This window comes from Garra rufa, chromosome 25, assembly GCF_049309525.1.
Source record: "Garra rufa chromosome 25, GarRuf1.0, whole genome shotgun sequence".
Taxonomy (NCBI): Eukaryota; Metazoa; Chordata; class Actinopteri; order Cypriniformes; family Cyprinidae; genus Garra; species Garra rufa.
The window spans coordinates 20,392,708-20,416,563 of record NC_133385.1 but is presented as its reverse complement, the minus strand read 5'-3'; the positions used below and the strand labels follow the sequence as shown (position 1 = coordinate 20,416,563).

Below are 23,856 nucleotides of genomic sequence, written 5' to 3'. Positions count from 1 at the left end.
TAAGCATGTGTATATTTGAGACTGAATGTATCGCTGAACGCTGTCGCCTGTCAAACCGATGGCAGCTCTGGTGCGAGGAAAGATGCTGACCTTGTACATGCCACTTTCAAACCTGCTCACAAATAAGGAGGGTTTTAAGAGACTGATCACGCACTTTAAGTATTTGCACACTAGAAGCGGGATATGGACGGTCAGCACCAGCACGCCGTGGATCTCGAGCTCCCGGGGACCGAAATCTGCTCTCGTGTCCCGGAGACAGGTTCCTGTGGGACAACTGACAGCGGGGAACATGTGCACCAGCTCCAGTGACGACAAGACCAGCTGGCTCTGGTCTGTTTACAATGAAACCAAACAACAAACGCAAGGTTAGTTCAGATACATGTTATAGAAATGCCTGATTTCTCTCAAGACGCTGGTCTACTGTCAAAGGATCAGAAGGCATTTTGGATGTTGTATATGGACCATCCAAAAATAGTTTTTTTCTGTATTATCCTAGTAATATCCTACATTATATTATATAGGCTGTTAAGATTGTAGTTATATTTATAGTTTTTGCAACATACAAATTTGTACTTTTCATAATTATGTCTCACTACAGGTTAATCAGTAATCATTTTAGTGCCTTTTTCATTTATTATATTTATTATAACTTGGCAAACATAATAAAAGTTGGAAATGAAAGGGTCAGTTATTTATTAACACACAATTTTTTTCTTTTTCCACGACAGATTTAATTCCTGTGATATCAAACAACTTTGTGAATCCGGACACAATCTTTGCTAATAATCAGATGAGTCTGCAGGACATTGAAATCTATGGTTTTGACTATGATTACACACTAGCGTTCTACTCTAGTCATCTTCACACACTAATATTCAACATCGCCCGAGACATCCTCATCGACGAGCACAGGGTGAGTGACCCACGACTTCATTTATGTATGTGTGTGTATATTAATACATATATTATTTTACCAAAATAAAAGGGATTATACAAAATGCATGTTTTTTTTTTTTAGTTCTGACCTGAATAAGATATTTCACATAAAAGACATATAGTCCACAAGAGAAAAAACAAAATTACCCCGTTCAAAAGTTTACATCTCCTTGTTACCTGAATTGATGCTTAGTGATAGTTGTTCATAAACAGTTAAACTGCCCTCTGTTCTTCAGAAAAATATTTTTCTCAAATTCTTTGGCTTTTCAGCATTTTTGTGTATTCAAACCCTTTCCAACAATGACTGTATGATTTTGAGATCCATCTTTTCACACTGAGGACAACTGAGGGACTCATATGCAACTATTACAGAAGGTTCAAATGCTCACTTATGCTTCATCAGGGTAAATTTATCATATTTTGTTGTCAGGGGAACATGCCAGTATCTTCTGTAGCTCATGAATGGGAAGTACTAAGTTTATAAAATATTATATTTAGGCAGAATAAGAAAAATGTACACATCCTCATTTCGTTCAAAAGTTTACACCCCTGGCTCTTAATGCATTGTGTTTCCTTCTGAAGCATCAGTGAGTGTTAGATCCTTCTGTAATAGTTGCATATGAGTCCCTCAGTTGTGCTCAGTGTGAAAAGATGGATCTCAAAATCATACATTCATTGTGGGAAAGGGTTCAAATACACAAAATGCTGAAAAACCAAAGAATTTGTGGGACCTGAAGGATTTTTCTGAAGAACAGTGGGCAGTTTAACTGTTCAGGACAAACAAGGGACTCATGAACAACTATCACTAAACAAAAAAAAAAAAAAAAAAAAACACACTCAGCTGTGGATCATTCAGGTAACAACACAGTATTAAGAATCAAGTGTATGAAAACTTTTGAACAGGGTCATCATTTCTATATGTAAACGTCTTTTATGTGAAATATCTGATTCAGGTCAGTACTAAATAAAAAATAACATGCATTTTGTATGATCCCTCTTATTTTGGTAAAATAATTAACATTTAGCAGATTCTGCAAGGTGTATGTATACTTTTGACTTCAACTGTATATATATAAATGAATGTTTTCTGAGTATCTGGTCTCTTTCCGTCCACATAACAGTATCCAGAGGGACTGAGGCAATATGATTATATACCGAATTTTGTGATTCGTGGTCTGCACTATGATGTCCAAAAGGTACGTGTCCAGTCCTGATCTATTGTAGAAAAAAATAAAAATAAATTTTGGCTAACCTGTTAATTTTATCTGGTTACTAGGCCTTACTGATGAAGATTGATGCCTTTCATTATATCCAGCTGGGTACAGTGTACAGGTAGAGTGCAACAAACGTACACTACCAATCAAAAGTTTTTTTTAACAGTGAAATTTTTAATGTTTTTTAAAGATGTTTCTTCTCACCAAGCCTGCATTTATTTGATCCAAAGTACAGCAAAAACAGTACAATTTTGAAATATTTTTACTATTTAAAATAACTGTTTTCTATTTTAATATATTTTAAAATGTAATTTATTTTTGTGATTTCAAAGCTGAATTTTTTGCATCATTACTCCAGTCTTCAGTGTCACATGATCCTTCAAAAATCATTCTAATTTGCAGCTCAAAAAACATTTAGTATTATTATGTTAACAGCTGAGTAGATTTTTTTTTTTTCAGGTTTCTTTTAAAAATGAAAGCTAAAAATTTTGCTTTGATCACAGGAATAAATTAAATTTTAAAATGTATTCAAGTAGAAAAGTTATTTTAAATAGTAAAAATATTTAAAAATTTTACTGATTTTGCTTTGGATCAAATAAATTCATGCCTGGTGAGCAGAAGAGACCTCTTTAAAAAAACATAAAGAAATCTTACTGTTTAAAAACTTCTGACTGGTAGTGTATCTACTGTAATATTTGTCCTATTTTCATATATTATTATTCATCCCAGGATGGGTTTGCTTATTGTCATTTGGATGTTTCCCTAGGGGTCTTAATCCTGTGCCAGAAAAGGAGGTCATTGCGATGTACGAGGGCTCCCATGTACCTCTCGAAATCATGAGTGACTTCTATGGCAAGGTCTGTAAACTTGAAGTCTTTTGCTTGTTAAGAGTTGCGTTTGATATCTAAAAATGTGGCCACATTGGCAAAATTTCGTCAAAATTTAGCTGGACAAATAGTAGCGATGTAATGACCAACTTGAATGCATTGCAAAATATACTTGGGGAATTCACAATCATGTGGATTCCTATTGAAATAACTGGATTTCGCCATAAAAATTCTCTGAACAGCAGTAAATGTGACCACCTCAAACACAGCTTTTTCATTCTCCCCATACAGAGCTCTCACGGTCACACCATGAAGCAGTTCATGGATATCTTCTCCCTGCCTGAAATGACGCTGCTGTTATGCGTTAATGACTACTTCATGAAGCACAACATCGACTATGAGCCTGTTCATCTTTATAAAGACGTCAAGGTACTGTTGTTCTTAAAAACATGTCATGTTTTAGAGCTGGACTCACCTTTTGACTCAAAAATCAAGATCTCCTTCACATCAGTTTCACAGGAAACTGAGGGAGTGCTGTTGTATTTCGAGTATTGCGAATGTCAGAAATCACAGGAACTCTCGAGCACACATTTAGGATAAATATGGCTCCTGAAGGTGCTATTTAGGTTCGTAGTGAGCGGCATGGAAAGGAACAGGCTAATTTTAGAGGAACCGTTTGGATGTGCCATCTGTGCCACGTGCCTGGAGGGAAGCAGGGTTACAGATGGCCGAATGTCTTTTATTAGGTCTGAAGATCAGTGTAATTAATAAAAGACGCACACCATTGCTTTTACGTTCAGTCCTGTCTGTAATTATGAATTAACAAGTCTCAGAGGATATGTGACTGTCCTCAGATGAAATGACTGAGAGTTTTGACAGGAGGTGTCTGGCAGTGCGTCAGGGCTTTGTGTGTTGCTTCAGTGCAGAACATTGATGTTGTATTGGCTTTGATATTCTGCATCTGGTCTGTTTCTTCATTCCCAGGAGGCCATAGGAGACGTCCATGTCAGAGGGATTATGTATCGAGCGGTAGAGGCTGATATCGGTAAGTTTCAGAGTTCTTACCTGGACCTGCATGCGGACATCATTAAAGCAATGTCTGCTTGAGAGATCCAACACAAATGTCAAGTTATAACATGACATAGTCTCAGGAATTGTACAAGAATGATAATGAATATGTCTTGTAAAGTACTATATAAAAAATTATAATATATTAATAAAATATATGCAAAAAATGCAAAATATAAAAATAAATATAATGATAATAATAAAAGTAACAGTATACTGTAATATACAGTATAAAGTGTAAAAGTATATGCAATAATCAAATAATATATTTTAATTGCATTTATTGAATCTATTTTATCACATGTTATTATCATAAATAATTGATAAGTAATATGTAGTGTAATATACAATGTAAAAATGTAATATAATAATATATAACACATTATTATCATATACAATTATTTAATAGTTGTTATTATTATTGTTATGATTAATAAATAATTATGTACTGTAACATACCATATAAAATGTAATAATATATTGATCTGCAGTAGTAGTAGTAATAATAATAATGATTATAATAATAGCATTTGTTTAATATAATTTATTAATAATTATGATTGTTATATAATAATATAATAGAGTTAGGATTTTATTATATTAAATTTGTTAAAATATAATAAATGGTATTCAATTATATTAATAATAAGTATGTACTGCAATATGTCATATTTATGTACAATAATGTAATATAATATTAATAATACGAACAATAACAACCTATTTTATTATTAACAGCAATAATTATGTACTGTAACATTATTAATCTATTTTATTAATAATAGTAATTATATTAATGTAATAAATTTTATTAATAACAAATATGCACTGTAATATGTAGTATAAATTGTAATATTTATGCACAATCATTTAATATAATTATAGTAATATTTATATTTAATAATGTACTGTAACCTTATAAAATGTAATATTTTTATCTCCAGTAATAATAATTGCATTTATTTAATCAATTTTTATTAATAAAAATAACTGATTGTTATATTATTCATATAATAAGTAGTATAAAATTGTACTAATAATAAATATGTATAAAATGTAATATATTTATGTACAATGTAGTAATAATATTTAATCTAATTTATCATTAACTGCAATTATTATTATTATTATTTAATAATCATAAGTTATTATTATGTAATGTAACATACCATATAAAATTTAATAATATATTTATCTGCAGTAATAAAAGTAATGATAATAATAATTGCATTTATGCTAAATCTATTTAATGAACAATAATAATTATGAAATTGAATCATTGTATTCATAATAAATATGTACTATAATGTTATATATTTTTGTACAATAATGTAATATAATATTTATATTTAATGCAATTTTTTATTAACAACAACAGTTTATTATTATTATTTTTATCATTATCATAGTATTTAATATGAAGTATGTGTTCGAACCTCTCTTTAGTAACTATCTGTTCAAATCACACTATTTTATTCTTGTAACACGTTTTTTTCTTTTCTGCAGAGAAGTACATCTGTTACGCCGAACAGACGCATGCTGTTTTACAGAAGCTGTCTAGGAATGGAAAGAAGATGTTTTTGATTACAAACAGCCCGTTTGATTTTGTGTAAGTGCAACTAAATACTAAATTAAAAGTCTAAATAAACATCAGTGCACATAAAAAGTGCATATCATATAAGTGACACCTTACAAAGCCATAGTGACCAACTGCTCATATAAAACGCTCTTTTCAAATCAAATGCTTTTTAATTTCTTTATTGTAGAGATCGAGGCATGAACTACATAGTTGGTAAAGACTGGCGGGACCTGTTCGATGTTGTCATAGTGCAGGCCGACAAGCCAGGCTTTTTCAATGACAGAAGGAAGTAAGTTCCAAAATCCCAGAGAATGCACCGGCTAAACCTGGCAGCGTTGAATCACTCCTAAATCAATGTCATTCTGACATAATTACAGCCGCTCTCACAGATTCCTTTATTTAAATCATCACAAATGACCTTTGAGGAAGTATTTAAGCATGCCAAATACTTTTGAATCAAGTATGTGTATGTGTTTTCTTGTTTCTAAAGACCATTCAGACGACTTACTGATAAAGGCGTGCTGCTATGGGACAGAATTCACCACCTTGAGAAAGGGCAGATCTATAAACAAGTAATATTTAATTTCCCAGTGTTCTGATGTGAATTGTTTCTATTTAGTAAACATGCCAGAATCTGATTCGTTCACTTTATCTATTGCCAGGGAAACCTGTATGAGTTTTTGCGGCTTACAGGCTGGAGGGGCTCAAAGGTTTTGTACTTCGGAGATCACATTTACAGCGACCTTGCCGTAAGGATCATATTCTGTTGTTTTCTGCATATACTGGTTTTTATATTATGTTCATTTCTAATCAAAAGTTGCAGGGCTCTACAGTGCGACCATTTTACTTGCATTTGCGACTGAAAACTACTGTGTGCGACGATGAAAATATATTTAGAGCACCATGTGCAACTGACCTGATCTGAATATTTGTGTTTCCGCTGAGGGGAGCTTTAAAAGGTTTTATGTGTTTTTGCAACGTTGAGTAATGTATCACAAAAATATCTCATGAATCCTTTCATAAAGTGTAGAGAGAGTGTAAATAAGAGATTGAATGTGCAGTGTAGAACCTATTTAAAACTTGACTCTTCTGTAGTTATGTCGTGTACTAATACCGGCGGAAAATGTAAAGCTGTGATTTTCTAGGCCGATAAGATTAGGAGCTACACTCCCATTCCATTCAGTTCCCAGCTAGGTTAGCATTTGCACATGTGCTGCATGATATTACTCCGCCTGCTTCGGTCATGTTACGGCAGCAAACTTCCTTGACTATTACGCCGGAATAGGAGTGTAGTTCCTAGAGGCCTAGAAAATCGCAGCTTTACATTTTCCGCCGGTATTAGTACACGATATAACTACAGAAGAGTCAAGTTTTAAATAGGACAAATATCGAAACTTGTTGGCCATTTTTGAACACAATGCTATTGGTCTAATAGGATTCAATGATCTATGCTAAGCTATGCTAAAAGTGATATCGCCAGAACAGGAGAACGGCTGAATGGATTTCAAAACGGTAAAACTCAACTTATTAACTCAGGGGGAGTTGGAGAATGAGCCTATTTCCAAAAAAAGTGGAGTGTTGCGGTCTTCGTTTTGGAATCACACTCATGGTCTTAAATTTTTATTAATGTTTTTACTCCACATTTGTGCAGTTTTCATAGGATTTATGCAATTTTTTTAAATATATATAAATTATTATATATATATTTTTTTAATTGGTTTATATGTAAAAACAGCTTTTATGTAAAATTCACTTTATAAAATACCCACATTTTAAACTTTCATTCATGGGGATAACATGGATAATTTGATATAGTTTAGTGTAAGATTTTTGCCCATTTTTTGGAAAATGCAGTTTTAAAAGTAAAAAAATATATAACTTTTACCACTAGATGGCTGCAGAGCACTACTATTAACTAATTACTATTTGACCAACAATAAGATATCTTTTCACAAGTTTTTTTCAGTTGAGTTCATATCTACATATTATGAAATCACAATTATAACAATAAAAAATACTTTTTGTCAAAGTTTAGCATTTTTTGTACTGAAACAAAACCAGTTCTATTACATATTGAGTAGCAGTACACAACATGAAGAATGCAACAACAACATCTGTTTTTTTATTTTATTTGACAAATTATGAGAGAGCAGTTTTTATGGTGTCCAAATGTAGTCCTGTGTGTTTCATAATATGTAGATATGAACTCAACTGAAAAAAACTAGTGAAAAGATATCTTTCAGGTGGTCAAATAGCAAAAAGCATATAGTGGAGCTCTGCAGCCACCTACTGGTAAAAGTTTTTTTTTTTTTTTACATTTAAAACTGGATTTCCCAAAAGATGGGAAAAATCTTACACTAAACCATGTGAAATTATCCATTTTATCCCCATGAATGAAAGTTAGACATGTGGGTTTTTTATGAAAGTGAATTTTACAAAAACAGCTTTTTTTGTATACAAACCTATAAAAAATATTAATTTATTAATTTATATATATTTAAAAAATATCCTAAATCCTCCAAAAACTGCTCGCATGAGGAGTAAAAACATTAACAAACAGGAAAATAACATTTGTTTTGTTTTTTTAACTATTATTTTATTACAAAATTGCACCCCAAAGACCACGAAAGTGTGTATTTTTTTCACACTAACATAAAATCAAGCTATCATTCCAATTTAATTTTTTTATTTGTAGATCAAGATAGTGTTGACTGATGTACAAAGTCTCATACCATTTGGACAAAGGGAACATTTTTATTAATTTAAGCAAACGTCATTCGGGGTCCAGAAATCCCCCGAGGACCGCATAAGGGTTAATGACAATGATTAGCTTATGCAAATGTTGATGTAATAAAAAAGATGTCATGATGTGTGTAGGACCTGACACTGAAACACGGTTGGAGAACAGGAGCTATCATTCCTGAGCTGCGCAAAGAGATCAAAATCATGAATACTGAGGAGTACGTCCACACCATGACCTGGCTACAGGCCCTGACCGGACTGCTGGAACAAATGCAGGTCAGACCACAAGAGGGCATCCTAAATTACAAAACAGCACTACAATTAACTACTATTTTGAAGTAATATTTCAAATTTGCGATTATTTAAAGTGTTTGAGAACATGGCAAAGATAATCTAAATGTAAGAAAAGTGGACATTAACATGCAAATATCCAATATTGACCAATAAATGAAAATAAATATATATATATATATATATATATATATATATATATATATAACCAATAAGTCCATATGTAATTTCCACTTGGCTAGATTTGGGCAAGATATGAAACTGGACTTGTTTTTATGTTGCAGGTACACCAGGACCCTGCATCACAAACAGTAATTCAGCAGTGGACTCATGAAAGGGAGGAGATGAGGTAAGTATTCTTTTATTAAAGGGATAGTTCACTCAAAAATGAAAATAACCCCATGATTTACTCACCTTCAAGCCATCCTAGGTGTATATGACTTTCCTCTTTAAGACAGATACAATCTGAGTTATATTAAAAAATGTCCTGACTTCACCAAGCTTGATAATGGCAGTGAATGGGTGTTGAAACTTTGAAGTCCAAAAAAGTGCATCCATCCATTATAAAAAGTACCCAACATGGCTCCAGGGGGTTAACAACTATCACTAAACAAATAAAAAAAAATAAAACAGCTGTGGATCATTCAGGAAACAACACGGTATTAAGAATCAAGTGTATATAAACTTTTGAACAGGGTCATTATAAATTCAACTATTATTTTCTCTTTTGATCTATATGTAAATGTATTTTATGTGAAATATCTTATTCAAGTAAGTACTCAATAAACAATAAAATGCATTTTGTATGATCCCTTTTATTTTGGTAAAATAATTGACATTTTGCAGATTCTGCAAGATTATGTAAACTTTTGGCTTCCACTGTATATATATAAAAAATGCACTTTTTGGCCATTTCAAGCTCAATTAATATAAAATACTAATCAAATGACCTAAAGTTCATTTACAGAATAACATTTTCTCTATGCCATCGATATAGTCTATTGTATACATTGGTTATAAGAGAAATCATTTTCAATGCCATGTTCCTCTGTAGTAAACCCAAATGTGTGTCACATGATAATAATGTCCATTACTTAAAATAAACATTAACTGAAATAAAATACAGTATAGGGTTATATTATATAATAAATATAGGGATAGTTCAACCAAAAATGTAAATTGCCCCATGATTTACTCAACTTCGAGCCATCTTAGGTGTATATGACTTTCTTCTTTAAAACGAACAGTGTTGGGCACATACCTTTAAAAAAGTAATTAGTTATAGTTACTAGTTACTTCTCACAAATAGTAACTGAGTTAGTAACTGAGTTACATCATTATAAAAGTAACTAATTACCAGGCAAAGTAATTATTGCGTTACTTAAAAAATTGAATTAATATAACTGTAAAATAAATATAAAACATTGTGCACTAATCTACACTAGTTTAATGTTGTTGTGGGACAACGTGAGAGACAACTATCAGATTCAACATATTATTATAAATATTATCATTACTATAGTGGAACAATAAAGCAAAAATAAAGATGGTTTAGAAATGTAAATATCGTTATCACCTGCGTTCTTATCCACTAATTTTGTGGCGGCATGTGACGATGTGAGGTGCTTCAGATTAGAATTACTTGTCATAGATGCAGAGAGACTCTTTTTTTCCTGCATAAGTTGCACGTTACATAAATATTTTTGCCTTTCACCTCAGCGAGGGAAAAGCATGCTTATACTTCCAGTTTGCAAATGTTACCTTTGAACTTGTTGGACTTGCCATCGTTGTGACTCCTGGGTGTTGGTGTGTGCGACTAAACGTGCGCGTGCTTGTGTGTGAACACCCGCACTACTCTGCCTCTGATTGACAAACAATGGAAATTTACTCAATTTAAGCCAATCGTCGTGTTCTCAGTTACACCACGTTTACAGCCACACCAATCATCATCACTGGTTATGTGTCCCGCCCCGGCCCCGAACACACACAAACACACACACACACACCTCAGAAAAAGAGAGGTCCTATGGCTGAGAGAGACGCTGCTCGCATGAAAACCGCTTCAGTGTTCTCAGTTATAGTAACGCGCATTTTATTGTCAGTAACGGTAACGGCGTTGTAACGGGAGAAAGAGTAATTCGTTTGATTAGGCCTACTCGTTACTGAAAAAAGTATCGCCGTTAGTAACGCCGTTTATTTATAGCGCCGTTATTCCCATCACTGAAAACGAAGTTATATTAAAAAATGTCCTGACTCTTCCAAGCTTTATAATGGCAGTAAATGGGTGTTGAGATTTTGACGTCAAATATATCATCCACCACAACAAGTACTTCACATGACTCCAGGGGGTTAATAAAGGTCTTCCATAAATTTGTGTAAGGAAATTATCCATATTTAATACTCTATAAACCATAATTTCTAGCTTCCACTAACTGTCATATATGCATTTACGAGAGAGCAGCTTTACAGCGGATGACGCAACTCCAATGAGAATATGCTAGTCTCTCGATAAGCAAGTTTTGTTTACAGCAAAGGAAAACAGTCTCCTCTTGGCTTATATCGAAATCCTCTGACATTTTTCTTTAGAAATCCTCGTTTTGTACTTTTAACTCGTGACCGGTGTTCTGTTTTTTTCTCTCCTCTGTGCTTCCATGTTCGTCACCGCGTTTGCCTACATCCTACATTATCCATTGAAACGCCACTCTCTCGTGAACATGACTATGACAGTTAGCAGTTGCTAGAGATTATGGTTTATAAAATTTGAAATATGGATGTTTTTTTTTTTACACAAATGCACGCAAAACCTTTATTAATGACTCCCTTGTTTGTCCTGAACAGTTAAACTGCACGCTATTCTTCAGAAAAATCCGTCAGGTTCCATTTTTGTGTATTTGAGCCCTTTCCAACAATGACTGTTTGATTTTGAGATCCATCAACAACTGAGGGACTCGTATGCAACTATTACAAAAGATTCAAACGCTCACTGATGCTTCAGAAGGAAAAACAATGCATTAAGAGCCAGGGGTGTAAACTTTTGAACAGATTGAAGAACAGATTGCATTTTTCTTATTTTCTCTAAATATATATATATATTTTTCTTTTAGTACTGCCCTCTAGAAGCTATAGAAGATACTTACATGTTTCCCAAAATACATAAGTTTAATTTACCCTGATCTTCAAGTTCAAAAATTTTGCATTGTGAATTTTGAAACAATGCATTGTGTTTCGTTCTGGAGCATCAGTGAGTGTTTGAACCTTCTGTAATAGTTGCATATGAGTCCCAGTGTGAAAAGATTGATCTCAATCATATAGTCATTTATGGAAAGGGTTCACAATATGCAAAATTGCTGCAAAACCAAGAATTTGTGGTACCTGAAGGATTTTTCTGAAGAACAGCAGGCAGTTTGACTATTCAGGACAAATAAGGGACTCATGAACAATCATCACTAAACAAAAAAAAACACTGTGGATCATTCAGGTAACAACACAATGTCAAGAATCAATAAACTTTTGAACTTATTTTCTCTTGTGAACTATATGTAGTCGTCTTTTATATATATATATATATATATATATATATATATATCTTATTTAGGTCAGTACTAAATAAAAAAAAATAACATGCATTTTGTATGATTCCTCTTATTTTGGTCAAATTAACATTTTGCAGATTCTTCAAGGTGTATGTAAACTTTTGTCTTCAACTGTATCTAATTCTTCCAAACAGGTTAAGGACCAAAGACATCTTCAACGCCCAGTTTGGTAGTCTTTTCCGCACGTATCACAACCCAACCTACTTCTCACGCCGTCTTTCCCGCTTCGCCGACATCTACATGGCGTCCCTCAGCTGTCTGCTGAACTACGACCTCCAGCATACCTTTTACCCCAGACGCACACCCCTCCAGCACGAGTCTCCTATCTGGCCCGAGCAGACCAGCACCGGAGCCATTAACATCCCCTTTCAGAGCCACAGGACAACCACTGGATCTGAGTAAAGAGGCTGTAAGACACAGGCTTTAAAATGTACGTACCACAAAACAGCTACAGACACGTTACGTCACTTTAATCAGATTCAGCTCATGTGCAGGTAAGTGGCTTCACATAGGTTAAATTGTCGATCTGTGCTGTGGTACGTGCAATCTGTGGATACCTTATTTTTGATACCATGTAAGACACTATATGGACAAGAGAGTTCTTAAGGAAATTTGTGGTGTTTTAATGTGCCTCGTAGTGTAGGGGAGATTTTATTTTTGTAGTTTGCAGCGTTTCTGTCATCATTGGCCTTCTTAAAGCTTATTTGTAGAATAAGGAAAAGAGTACTTGACACACAAAAGTGAATGTACATACGGAAGGTCGATTTTGAGCTGAACCCGGTTTCAAGAAGGTAATGAAGAACAACTTTTGTTAGAACCAAAAGGGAAACTCTCAGGAAGGGCAGATGGACACTGTATTCATTTTGAAATGATCATAAAAATAATTTCAGTGTTTAATGTTTTAAAAAGCCTTACATACTGTGTTTAGCAATGTATGATGATGATGTACAATTGGCTTCATAAGTTTGAAACCACTAATGATTTCTTTTCTCATATTAAGCAGCAAAACGGATGTCAAAAATAAGATGAATTATAATGAGTATTAGAATGCTGATTTGCGGAAAACGTGATAGAATCAAGGAATTCAGTCATAAAATCTGAACTTACTGAATAACGCGGAATGTCACAGAATTTGGCACATTTTGGATGAATAAATCAAAAGTAGGTTAGTACACCTGAATCAAAATGCGGACTAGTTTCTGTGAATATTAAGCGACAAAAATACTATTTAAATATGAATCCTGCATGTCTCTGTGTGAATGAATGGCGCAGACGCAAGGTTTTGTTTACTACACGCATACTAAAGCGTCTGTTACGCTCACTTTGATTTCAGGCTCTGCCACTTCATAAGCATTTTAGTGTTTATTAAAAAAAAAAAAAACTTCAATTTCTTCACAGCAACCCGTCAAAATAATAAAAGTTCGATTTAACTTTAAGAAATTGTGACAAAGATATATTACTTAATGTAATGATAGTACTCCTACTACTAATAAAATGATTATAAAGCATGTTTTTTAAGGAATATTTAGCATACAAATTATTTACCAGAATTTATTTACCATAAAAATGTAAATACACAAAACAGTATTTCTGGAAAGAAATTATAAAATACTAATATATATTTTTTTTTAATACAATCAATTAATTTGAGGTGCTTTTGATTCTTAAATGTAATAAAATCATTAAAATGGAATTGAGACAATTAATGGAAAAAACTGAATTTGCTCAAAATAAAACTAAATTTGAGAAAAAAACGTATTCCACAGGGCCTTAAAAATTTAATTTTTAATAAACTTTGAATAAATTACAGTTAAATTGAGTAAGTTTAATGATTTCAATTAATCAGACATGCTTTTTGATGAATAAAATGGAATTTAATGATCAAAACAGAAAAAAATGTAGTCCAGAATAATTAAAACTATAATTAAAATGAAACATTGAATGTTTTATTAGTTCTAAAACATTAATCCTAAAATTTCTAAGTTTAAATTTGATTTTGAATTTTAAATTTTCATTGTGGTTTTCAGATTTTTGGTCCCTGCTGTATGTTTTTGTCGAATGTTGACATTGTGTAACTGTTTAGAAATCAACATTATAGCTGAACATATACATAGTTGCTGTACAATGAGATTTTTTGACTCCTGAAGTGTAGGAGCGTATAGTACTACGTTTTATTTTACGACTGCCTGTAGGGCATGCTTACATGGTAAATATATATGGTAAATATTTATATATTTTTTTAATAGTGCTGTCAAACAATCAATTGCGATTAATCGCATCCAAAATGAATGTTTTTGTTCCATAATATATGTGTGTTGTGTATATTTGTCATGTATATATATAAATACTCACACATGCATGTATATGTTTATAATATACATTACATGAATATAAATATTTACATACATGTACATGTATATATTTTCAAAATGCATGCTATTTGTGTGTATTGATATATACATAATAAATATACACAGTGCACATATATTATGTGAACCAAAACTTTTATTTTGGATTGCGATTAATCGTTTGACAGCATTCATTTTACTGTTTCAGTATACTGATCTTGGTATTCTATGAATGTTTGCATTGTGTTTTGAAGACGCCAGTATTGGATGGATCTTGCTTTGTTGAAATTGAAAAGGCACACTGGTTTTTATTTGTCCGCTTGGCTTTTTTTTTATACTGAAGGAAGGACTTTTGTGACTTTTCTTTGCCTTTGTCATTTATTGGACATTGTTGAAATGGCTTCGTGTTAATCCTTATTTGTATTTTATTTGGGATATTTATTATAAATTTGATCCAATTGATATTTGTTTTGTGTGTTTTTTTTTCTTTCTTTCTTTCAATTTATTATCCATATTATCTTAGAACAAAATCCCAGCTTTGATTAATAAGATTAGTAATTAGCCAGCAAAGAGTAATTTGACAGATGGCCTTTAACAATTGGCCAGATGCTTCAGATTACTCTCTGCTGGTATAAATAAAAAATCAGCTGTAGCTTATAAATCTAATAATATGATAGTCTGATCAGCTCACAAAACACAAAACGGCCTGCCGTCCAGACCATGGAGAGCATCGCTTCAACAGATATGTTCATGACGGTGCAGCCTACTATATTTCCACGTGTGGGCTACAGTATACTTTCATACCTCATGTTTTTGAACACATTACTCTCTGTGTTTAATAACTTGTTAGTGATTGCTGTAATGCTGAAGAACGTGCATTTTCTCAACGCGATGAACGTCATCATCCTCAGTCTGGCTGTTTCCGATCTTATGATTGCCACCTGCGGCTCTGCAATCGTCACCATCACAAATTACCAAGGATCTTTCTTTTTAGGAGATGCATTTTGTGTTTTTCAAGGTTTTGCTGTGAACTATTTTGGTGAGTACTGATTCGAAGGGTTCATGGTTATTTTATTTTGTATTTTGTTATATGATGTGTCCCCCAAATACGTTGATCCCCTTTCGAAGGACCCTTATTAAATGGTATTTTTCAAAATATTTCATTAGTTTAAATATGTATATATATATATATATATATATATATATATATATATATATATATATATATTAATATTAATGTTTAATACTAAAACTATTTCTTACAATTTTAATTTATTTATAGAAAATTATGTAATTAATATAATTTACACTAGAAATCCCATTTAAAATGTGTGAATTTCTATTTAATAGAATAAATTAAATTAAATACATATATATGAAATTACTATATTTAATACAAATTTATATATATAATTATTAAAAAACGATTACTTTTATTTATATAATTATATATAATTGTAATTTATAATATTTATATAAATAATTATACATTTACATTACATTTATTTATGTATGATTTTTTTTAATATTTGTAAAAATGTAAAAATTTAATTAAAAAAATTATATATTACATTATTTATAATAGTAATACTATATACTTTTATTACAACATTTAATGCAAATACAATACAAAACATATATTTAAAACAACATAAAAAATACTTTTATGTTAAGGCTATTACTTGGAAAACCAGTCCTAATGTTTTCCCTCATGTGAAATCTCAATGAATAAGCTTTCATTGATGTATGGTTTGTTAGGATAGGACAATATTTTTCCGAGAAACAAATATTAAAAAATCTAGAATCTGGGTACAAAAAAAAAAAAAATCCTTTAAAGTTGTTCAAATGAAGTTCTTAGCAATGCATATTACTAATCAAAAATTACGTTTTGATATATTTACAGTAGGAAATGTCCTAAATATTTTCATGGAACATGATCTTTAACTAATTTCCTAATGATTTTTGGCATATAATTTTGACCCATACAATGTCTTGTTGGCTATTGCTACAAAGGACCAGTTTTGTGGTCCAGAGTCACATATGTACTAAAACCTATAAATAATAAAAACACTATTTGTGAAATTAAATATAATGATGAATAAAACTGACACGTAACACTTTTTTTTTTATAACACTGACTTAGAAACTCTTCTGAACTACTGCTTCACAGTCAGAGCAATAAAATATATTTTCAAGACAATCATTAATGTCTTTCTTTCTAGGTCTGGTGTCTTTGTGCACACTCACTTTACTGGCATACGAGCGGTACAACGTAGTCTGCAAACCCATGGCAGGCTTCAAGCTGAACGTCCGCAGGAGCTGCCAGGGCCTGTTGTTCGTCTGGCTCTATTGCCTCTTCTGGGCCGTCACTCCACTGCTAGGCTGGAGCTCGTACGGGCCAGAGGGCGTCCAGACGTCCTGCTCATTAGGCTGGGAGGAAAGATCCTGGAACAACTACAGTTACCTCATCTTCTACACCCTCATGTGCTTCATACTGCCCACCACCGTTATTGTGTACTGCTACAGCAACGTCCTCGTGTCCATGAAGAAGGTAGGCGACTCGTTCTTAGTGCTGAGAAATAATAAAGACTTGTGTGTTATATCAATGCAAATGACATGGCGTCATTTTAGATCAACAAAAGCATTGAACTTCAAGGGGGGAAGAACTGTCTGGAGGACAATGAGCGTGCAGTACGGATGGTCCTGGCTATGATCTTCGCCTTCTTCATCTGCTGGTTGCCCTACACCGCCATCTCTGTGGTTGTAGTTGTGGATCCAGAGATCTACATCCCGCCTCTGGTGGCCACCATGCCTATGTACTTCGCTAAGACCAGCCCCGTCTACAATCCCATCATCTACTTCCTTACTAACAAACGGGTCAGTTTACCCTGTCTTCTTTGACAAAGTGTGTTTATGTTTGTTTACTATTGTGCAATGAAATGCTACAGACTTACTCTGAAATATGTTTGTCCAGTTTCGAGACTCGTCTCTGGAAATCCTGTCCTGTGGTCGGTACATCCCTCGTAACACTGGAGGTCTAATGATGTGCTCAATGGAAAGGAGCCAAAGCAGGATTTATCCAGTCTGATCTGAGGTCTGTCACTGTGAATCATTCTATCCTGATTCAATATCAATACATATACTGTACATATAAGGGGATAAATTCTTTTGTTTAATGCCTTTTTTAGCAGCATTTTAAACTTTGGTTAAATTAAATATTGGCTTGCATTCATTGTGTGTACTTTCACATTTAAAAATCTAGTGTTTAATCATGTCTAAATATTTATTCCAATGGAAAACTCAAAAATAAGTAAACGATTTGAGCTACAACATTCTAGACGCATGCATATTTAGTAAAGAGCCAAACAAGTACCTAAACCATGGAATTACAAATTAAAATGATTATTTTCTGACCACCACAAAATGACTCTAATTTGCCTCTTTGCATTGGAATTTAAAACCCTTTTCTCTATTTTAACCTTAAATAATACACTAACTGTGAAATAAGTAATATATATAATTATTATTATTATTATTATTATTATTATTATTTACAGTCATGCTGTAAAAAAGCATTTGATCCCCCATCAATCAGATAGATTTCTGGCTCCCAGGTGTCTTTTATACAGGTCACAAATTGAGATTAGGAGCACTCTCTTAAAGGGAGTTCTAATCTCAGCTTGTTACCTGTACAAAAGACACCTGTCCCCAGAAGCAATCAATCAGATTCCAAACTCTCCATCAACGCCAAGACCAAAGAGCTGTCCAAGGATGTCAGGGACAAGATTGTAGACCTACACAAGGCTGGAATGGGCTACAAAACCATCGCCAAGCAGCTTGGTGAGAAGGTGACACTGACAACAGTTGGTGCGATTATTTGCTAATGGAAGAAACACAAAATAACTGTCAATCTCCCTCGGTCTGGGGCTCCATGCAAGATCCAACTTTGTGGAGTTTCAATGAGAGCCGTGAGGAATCAGCCCAGAACTACACGGGAGCATCTTGTCAATGACCTCAAGGCAGCTAGGACCCTAGTCACTAGGGCTGCACGATTAATCGCACAATGTTGTGCGGCGCGTTTAGTCAATGAAGCCGGTACTTTGATTAGTAGTAAATCTCCATCACGTGCGTTCAGCGTTCTGCAATTAATACACAGAGGCGTAAATCACTGACAAGCTACGCCAGATCGCGCTCAAAATCGCATTCGATTTACGTCTCTGTGTATTAATTGCCGCTCCAGCCGAACGCTGAACGCACGTGATGGAGATTTACTACTAATCAAAGTACCGGCTTCATTGACTAAACGCGCCTCACAACATCGTGCAGCCCTACTAGTCACCAAATAAAAACAAACAATTGGTAACACACTACGCTATGAAGGACTGAAATCCTACAGTGCCCCACAAGGTCCCCCTGCTCAAGAAAGCACATGTACAGGCCTGTCTGCAGTTTGCCATTGAACATCTGAATGATTCAGAGGAGAACTGGGTGAAAGTGTTGTGGTCAGCTGAGACCAAAATCGAGCTCTTTGGCATCAATTCAACTTGTCGTTTTTTGAAGGAGGGAAATGCTGCCAATGACCCCAAGAACACCATCCTCACCATCAAACACTGAGGTGGAAACATTATGCTTTAGGGGTGCTTTTCTGTTAAGGGGACAGGACAACTGCATTGCATTAAAGGGATGATGGCCCAAAATACATGGCCAAGGCAACAAAGGAATGGTTCAAAAAGAAGCACATTAAGGTCCTGGAGTGGCCTAGCCAGTCTTCAGACCTTAATCCCATAGAAAAAATCTGCAGGGAATCAAATAATTTTTCCCCTGACTGTACTGTAAGATGTTACAAAAGAAATTTTGGTCCCACTTTACATTAAGTGGCCTTAACTACTATGTATGTGCACTACTATGCACATATAAATTAATCATTTGGTACAATGTAATGTGTACATACATGTTTTTACATTGTACTTATATTTTTAAAAAAACCTATATGTAATTACATTTGTAAATAATTTCTGTGATTACCACTGTTGACCTATCCCTTACACCCTAACCCCCCCTTAAACCTACCCATACCCCACCTTAATAGAAGCAAAAGTGTTTTGCAATGCAGTATGACCACATTAAATCAAGTCAAGTCAAGTCACCTTTATTTATAGCGCTTTTAACAATACAGATTGTGTCAAAGCAACTGCACAGTATTTAAACAGCACAATAGTGTGTAAGTAACGCATTATTGTAAACAATCAATTTTCAGTTAAAGGCAGTTCATCAATGAATTCAGTGATATCATCATCCAGTACAAGTACATTGTACTTATTTTTTTAGTACATAATAGTTAACGCCACCTAATATAAAGTCTGACCAAAATTAAAATAAACATCATTTAGCCTATTGGTTATATGCCATAACAGGAAAATCCCATATACACTAATATAATACCCAAAATATATAAACCCCTAAATAATGTATGAAATATGTTCAAATTGATCTTTTTTTTTTTTATGAAACCATTACACACATGTGCTAAAATGACATTTAACTATGAATGCAGAGCAGCAACCCGACAAAATAAAAAGTGGGCATCTTAATCCCAGATTTAGACATCTTGCTTGGAGAGCAGCTAAAACCTTTCTCAAATTAATCTCCTCAAAATCAGATTACTGATCACTATGACAACAAAAGCATAAACTGCATCCCTAATCAAAGATCAGTTCTAATGATGACTATTCTATTATTTAGAATAAAGCCATTTTAAATTAGAATCATTTCAAATAAATAAACAATCTCAGTAGCAGAAAAAAGGAGGAAAAACATTAAAATCACCCCTTGTGTTGTAATTGGCATTGTTCCGGTCTGGAGATGACAACTACGAACTAGCAAATTGCCTTAAACAAAAAAGCATCCCTGGTGACCATGAGCCCTGCAGGGTGTTAATTGAAAAACGCAAACAAATGGAGAACCATGGTGATGACGAGGGTTAAAATAAAGGGCTTTATTACCACAGGCTCTCAAAATGCAGAAGACCAGATGTAGAGTAAAAGGTGCGACTTTCTTCATAGAAAACAATATGGAAGTGCCCGTTAATTGACTTGAGATGAGAAGTAATTTCACCATTGTTTGGGGACGAGTGAACAGCACATGGCAAGACACTACAGAAGTTGCATTTGTAGCTGCCACTTGCCTGGTTTTGCTGGTCACTTTGCACGTAGGAATTCTCGCAAACTTGTTCGTGACTTGGGCTGTACACCACCAGAAGTCGCTCCAGACGTCCAACAACGCTCTCCTGGTGAATCTGGCCGTTATTGACATCTTGCGATGCGCTATTGACTGCCCATTGCTTCTCGTTGTTTTAAGCGCCGGCGACGCGCAAGATCTCGGCGTGCTGTTCTGCAGCGCGCAGATCGCGTCGTTTTCTCTCATCTGTTGCGTGCAGTTGCTCACACTAGCGTGCATCAGCGCCGAGAGATATCAAGCCATTGCACATCCGTTTAAAAATGCGGAACGCCGAAAACGGATAACGTTATGGATTGCCTTGACCTGGCTGCTTCCCATCTCCATATCGGTCATTTGCGTGATTTTTGCGAAAGACTCGCCTGTGTACGTTAGATGCAGAGGTTTGCGCATGGAGACGTTAGACTCGTACGACACGTTTGGATTTTACATTTTAACTCCCATCTGGTGCGTTTGTTTGACGGTCATCATTGGATTCTACGGCCGTATTTTCCTGTTAGTAAGAGCCCACGGTCGGAAAATATTCGATAAGGGTTCGTTTCCACCACCGGATAAGAAGAAAGAGGATACAAAGCAGAAAAAGAAAGAAACGAAGACTAATATTAAAAATGATACAGAAAACCAACAAACAATGGATGCTGATCATTTAAACCCGAATGAAAAAGAGTCACGCGAAGAGAATCCACTGCATTTGAATCCATCATCTGAGGAACTTCCCACAACATCTAGGACTGAGTCTTTGGATGTAACCAAACCAGAGCTTTCCACTGAAATATCCAGAGAAACCAAAGTCACCTTTATAGATGAACTTTCCAACGAAGCACCAGAGGTTCTAGAAGTTATTGAGGAGCCCAGCGAACACCAACCCACCTCTGAAGAATGTTCTTCTCCATCATCTAATGAAGAAAATGGTGCCATCGAGTCATGCACCCATCAAGATGCAGTTAGAGACGTTTCTGTAGAATCAACCACTGGAGAAGGTATTGTGGAATCAAAAACCCAGCAGGATATTGCTGCAGAAACTTGCCAATCATCACTGAAAGGAGAACATGCTGAGAAAATGTCAGATGACCAACGAGCTACTGAAGAAGATGGTACTGCTGAGTCAAGCACTGCACAAGATACTACTTTAGAAACTTCTCCAACATCAGGAAATGAAGAAGACTGTGCTGAAGAGCAAAGCGCTCCTCAAGAAACTGCTGCAGAAACTTCTCCAGCATCGACTGAAGAAGCCACAGCTGCTCCGCTGGAGGAGGAGGAGGAGGTGGCGGGGGCCGTGTGTATGATGCCGTCTCTCGCCCAAAGAGAACGAGGAAACGCCAAGAAGGAGAGCAAACTGGCCAAGCGCTCCGGATACATCATCTTCACTTTCCTTGTATTTTGGATCCCGCTGATAGCGACAGTGGTTTTAAATCACGTCTTTTACGGAAACGTCAAGCTAGAAGTAAGTTTCGAGCTTTAAGCTAATTTTTACTGAGTTGTATCACAATTTAACGTAAAAGAGAAAACAGTTTAAATGGCTCAGATTAGCTGTTTAACATCTACCATACTACTACAAATAAATAATGAAATAAAATAAATTACTAAATAATAAATAAATAATAATAAAATCTCATTAAATTTAGCCACATTTATGCTTAAACCAAAAAAAAAAAAAAAAAAGGCTACAATAAAAACTTAATTATGGGAGATGTATTTAAAACAAGTCTTAATGTGCTGTGTATGAAGTAAATGTATCTTCTTTTTTTTAGGATAGATTAATTTTAAATAAAAAAAGAACCATCTCTTCCTTACCTTTTTATAATCCGAAGAACCAAAAAATTTCTTCTATGGCATCGTAAAGCACCCTTATTTTTAAGAGTGAACAGAAATATTTTTCATGTTTTTTTTAACGAAGTCTCTTCTGCTCACCAAGCCAGCATTTATTTAGTCCAAAGCACAGCAAAAACAGTAACATTTTGAAACATTTGTACTATTTAAATAACTGCTTTCTATTTAAATATATTTTAAAATGTAATTTAATCCTGTGATTCCGCAGCTGAATATTTAGCATCATTACTCCAGTCACACAATCCTTCAGAAATCATTCTAATATTCTGATTTGCTGCTCAAAAAACGTGTATTATTATTATTATTATGTTGAAAACAGCTGAGTAGATTTTTTTAGGTTTTGTTGCTAAATAAAGTTCAGAAGAACTACATTTATCTAAAATAGAAATCATTTATAACATTATAAATGTCTATCATCACTTTTGGTCAATTTAAAGCATCCTTGCAAAATAAATGTTATTTATTTTTTATCATTTATCTTTTTTTTTTTTTTTTTACACTGACTTCTTTTATTTCAGATAAAAGCTTATCTTTGGATCTTTCTGTTTATCAAAGAATCCTGAAAAAAGTACTCAACTGTTTTAGATATTGATAATAGTAATAAAAAAATGTTTTGTTGGTGAGCAGAAGAAACATTCAAAGTCTTACTGTTCAAAAACTTCTGACTGGTAGTGTAAATAGTATTTTTATTAATTACTTTGTGTGCAAGGTATTGGTGATACAATTGCCAAATCTAATGGTTTTCATTGAACAGCTAGTTACTAATGTCTTGGCACCTGTATTTAATGTGTTTCAGATGAAGGTTTTTCGGGAGCTAGAGATTTTAACAGTGTCTTTGGTCTGCATGACATCCCTCACCAACCCGATCATCTACGCAGCGGTCAACCCTCAGTTCCGCACTGAATTTCACAATTTGAAGACAAAATGGAAAGCGTTTTTTACACGTTCATAGAGTTTATATTGACTTGCGGGGTTATCAGAGCTGAGATCCCGCTATGCCAAACACCACACATGATCTGTTTATTTGTGTTGTGTTGACATATGCTGTTCGCCACAAATTGAATTAATTAATGCTGTCTAAAATCTTAGAGATATATCACCTAAAAATTAAAATTCTGTCATTAATTACTCACCCTCATGTTGTTCCAAACCTGTAAGACCTTCGTTTATCTTTGAAACACAATTTAAGATATT

At 34.0% G+C, this 23,856-nt stretch overlaps 3 protein-coding genes across 3 annotated transcripts; all 3 read left to right on the top strand.

Annotated features, from left to right (window-relative positions):
- Nucleotides 1-29: 29 nt before the first annotated feature.
- nt5dc3 (5'-nucleotidase domain containing 3) lies at nucleotides 30-15,044 on the top strand. Its single transcript, XM_073831335.1, has 14 exons — nucleotides 30-365; nucleotides 729-913; nucleotides 2,058-2,132; nucleotides 2,213-2,268; nucleotides 2,917-3,007; nucleotides 3,269-3,406; nucleotides 3,962-4,022; nucleotides 5,552-5,654; nucleotides 5,812-5,913; nucleotides 6,115-6,196; nucleotides 6,287-6,373; nucleotides 8,502-8,642; nucleotides 8,942-9,006; nucleotides 12,385-15,044. The coding sequence occupies exons 1-14, from the start codon at nucleotides 59-61 to the stop codon at nucleotides 12,650-12,652; spliced, it is 1,761 nt and encodes a 586-aa protein (XP_073687436.1). The 5' UTR covers nucleotides 30-58; the 3' UTR covers nucleotides 12,653-15,044.
- Nucleotides 15,045-15,277: 233 nt separating this feature from the next.
- On the top strand, nucleotides 15,278-23,588 carry parietopsin. The gene is made up of 5 exons (XM_073831339.1): nucleotides 15,278-15,637; nucleotides 16,821-17,149; nucleotides 17,230-17,475; nucleotides 17,573-17,692; nucleotides 23,459-23,588. The coding sequence occupies exons 1-4, from the start codon at nucleotides 15,319-15,321 to the stop codon at nucleotides 17,684-17,686; spliced, it is 1,008 nt and encodes a 335-aa protein (XP_073687440.1). The 5' UTR covers nucleotides 15,278-15,318; the 3' UTR covers nucleotides 17,687-17,692; nucleotides 23,459-23,588.
- On the top strand, nucleotides 19,788-22,365 carry LOC141301083 (uncharacterized). Its single transcript, XM_073831337.1, has one exon. It carries the CDS (start codon nucleotides 20,696-20,698, stop codon nucleotides 22,292-22,294), a length of 1,599 nt encoding a protein of 532 aa, XP_073687438.1. The 5' UTR covers nucleotides 19,788-20,695; the 3' UTR covers nucleotides 22,295-22,365.
- Nucleotides 23,589-23,856: the final 268 nt, after the last annotated feature.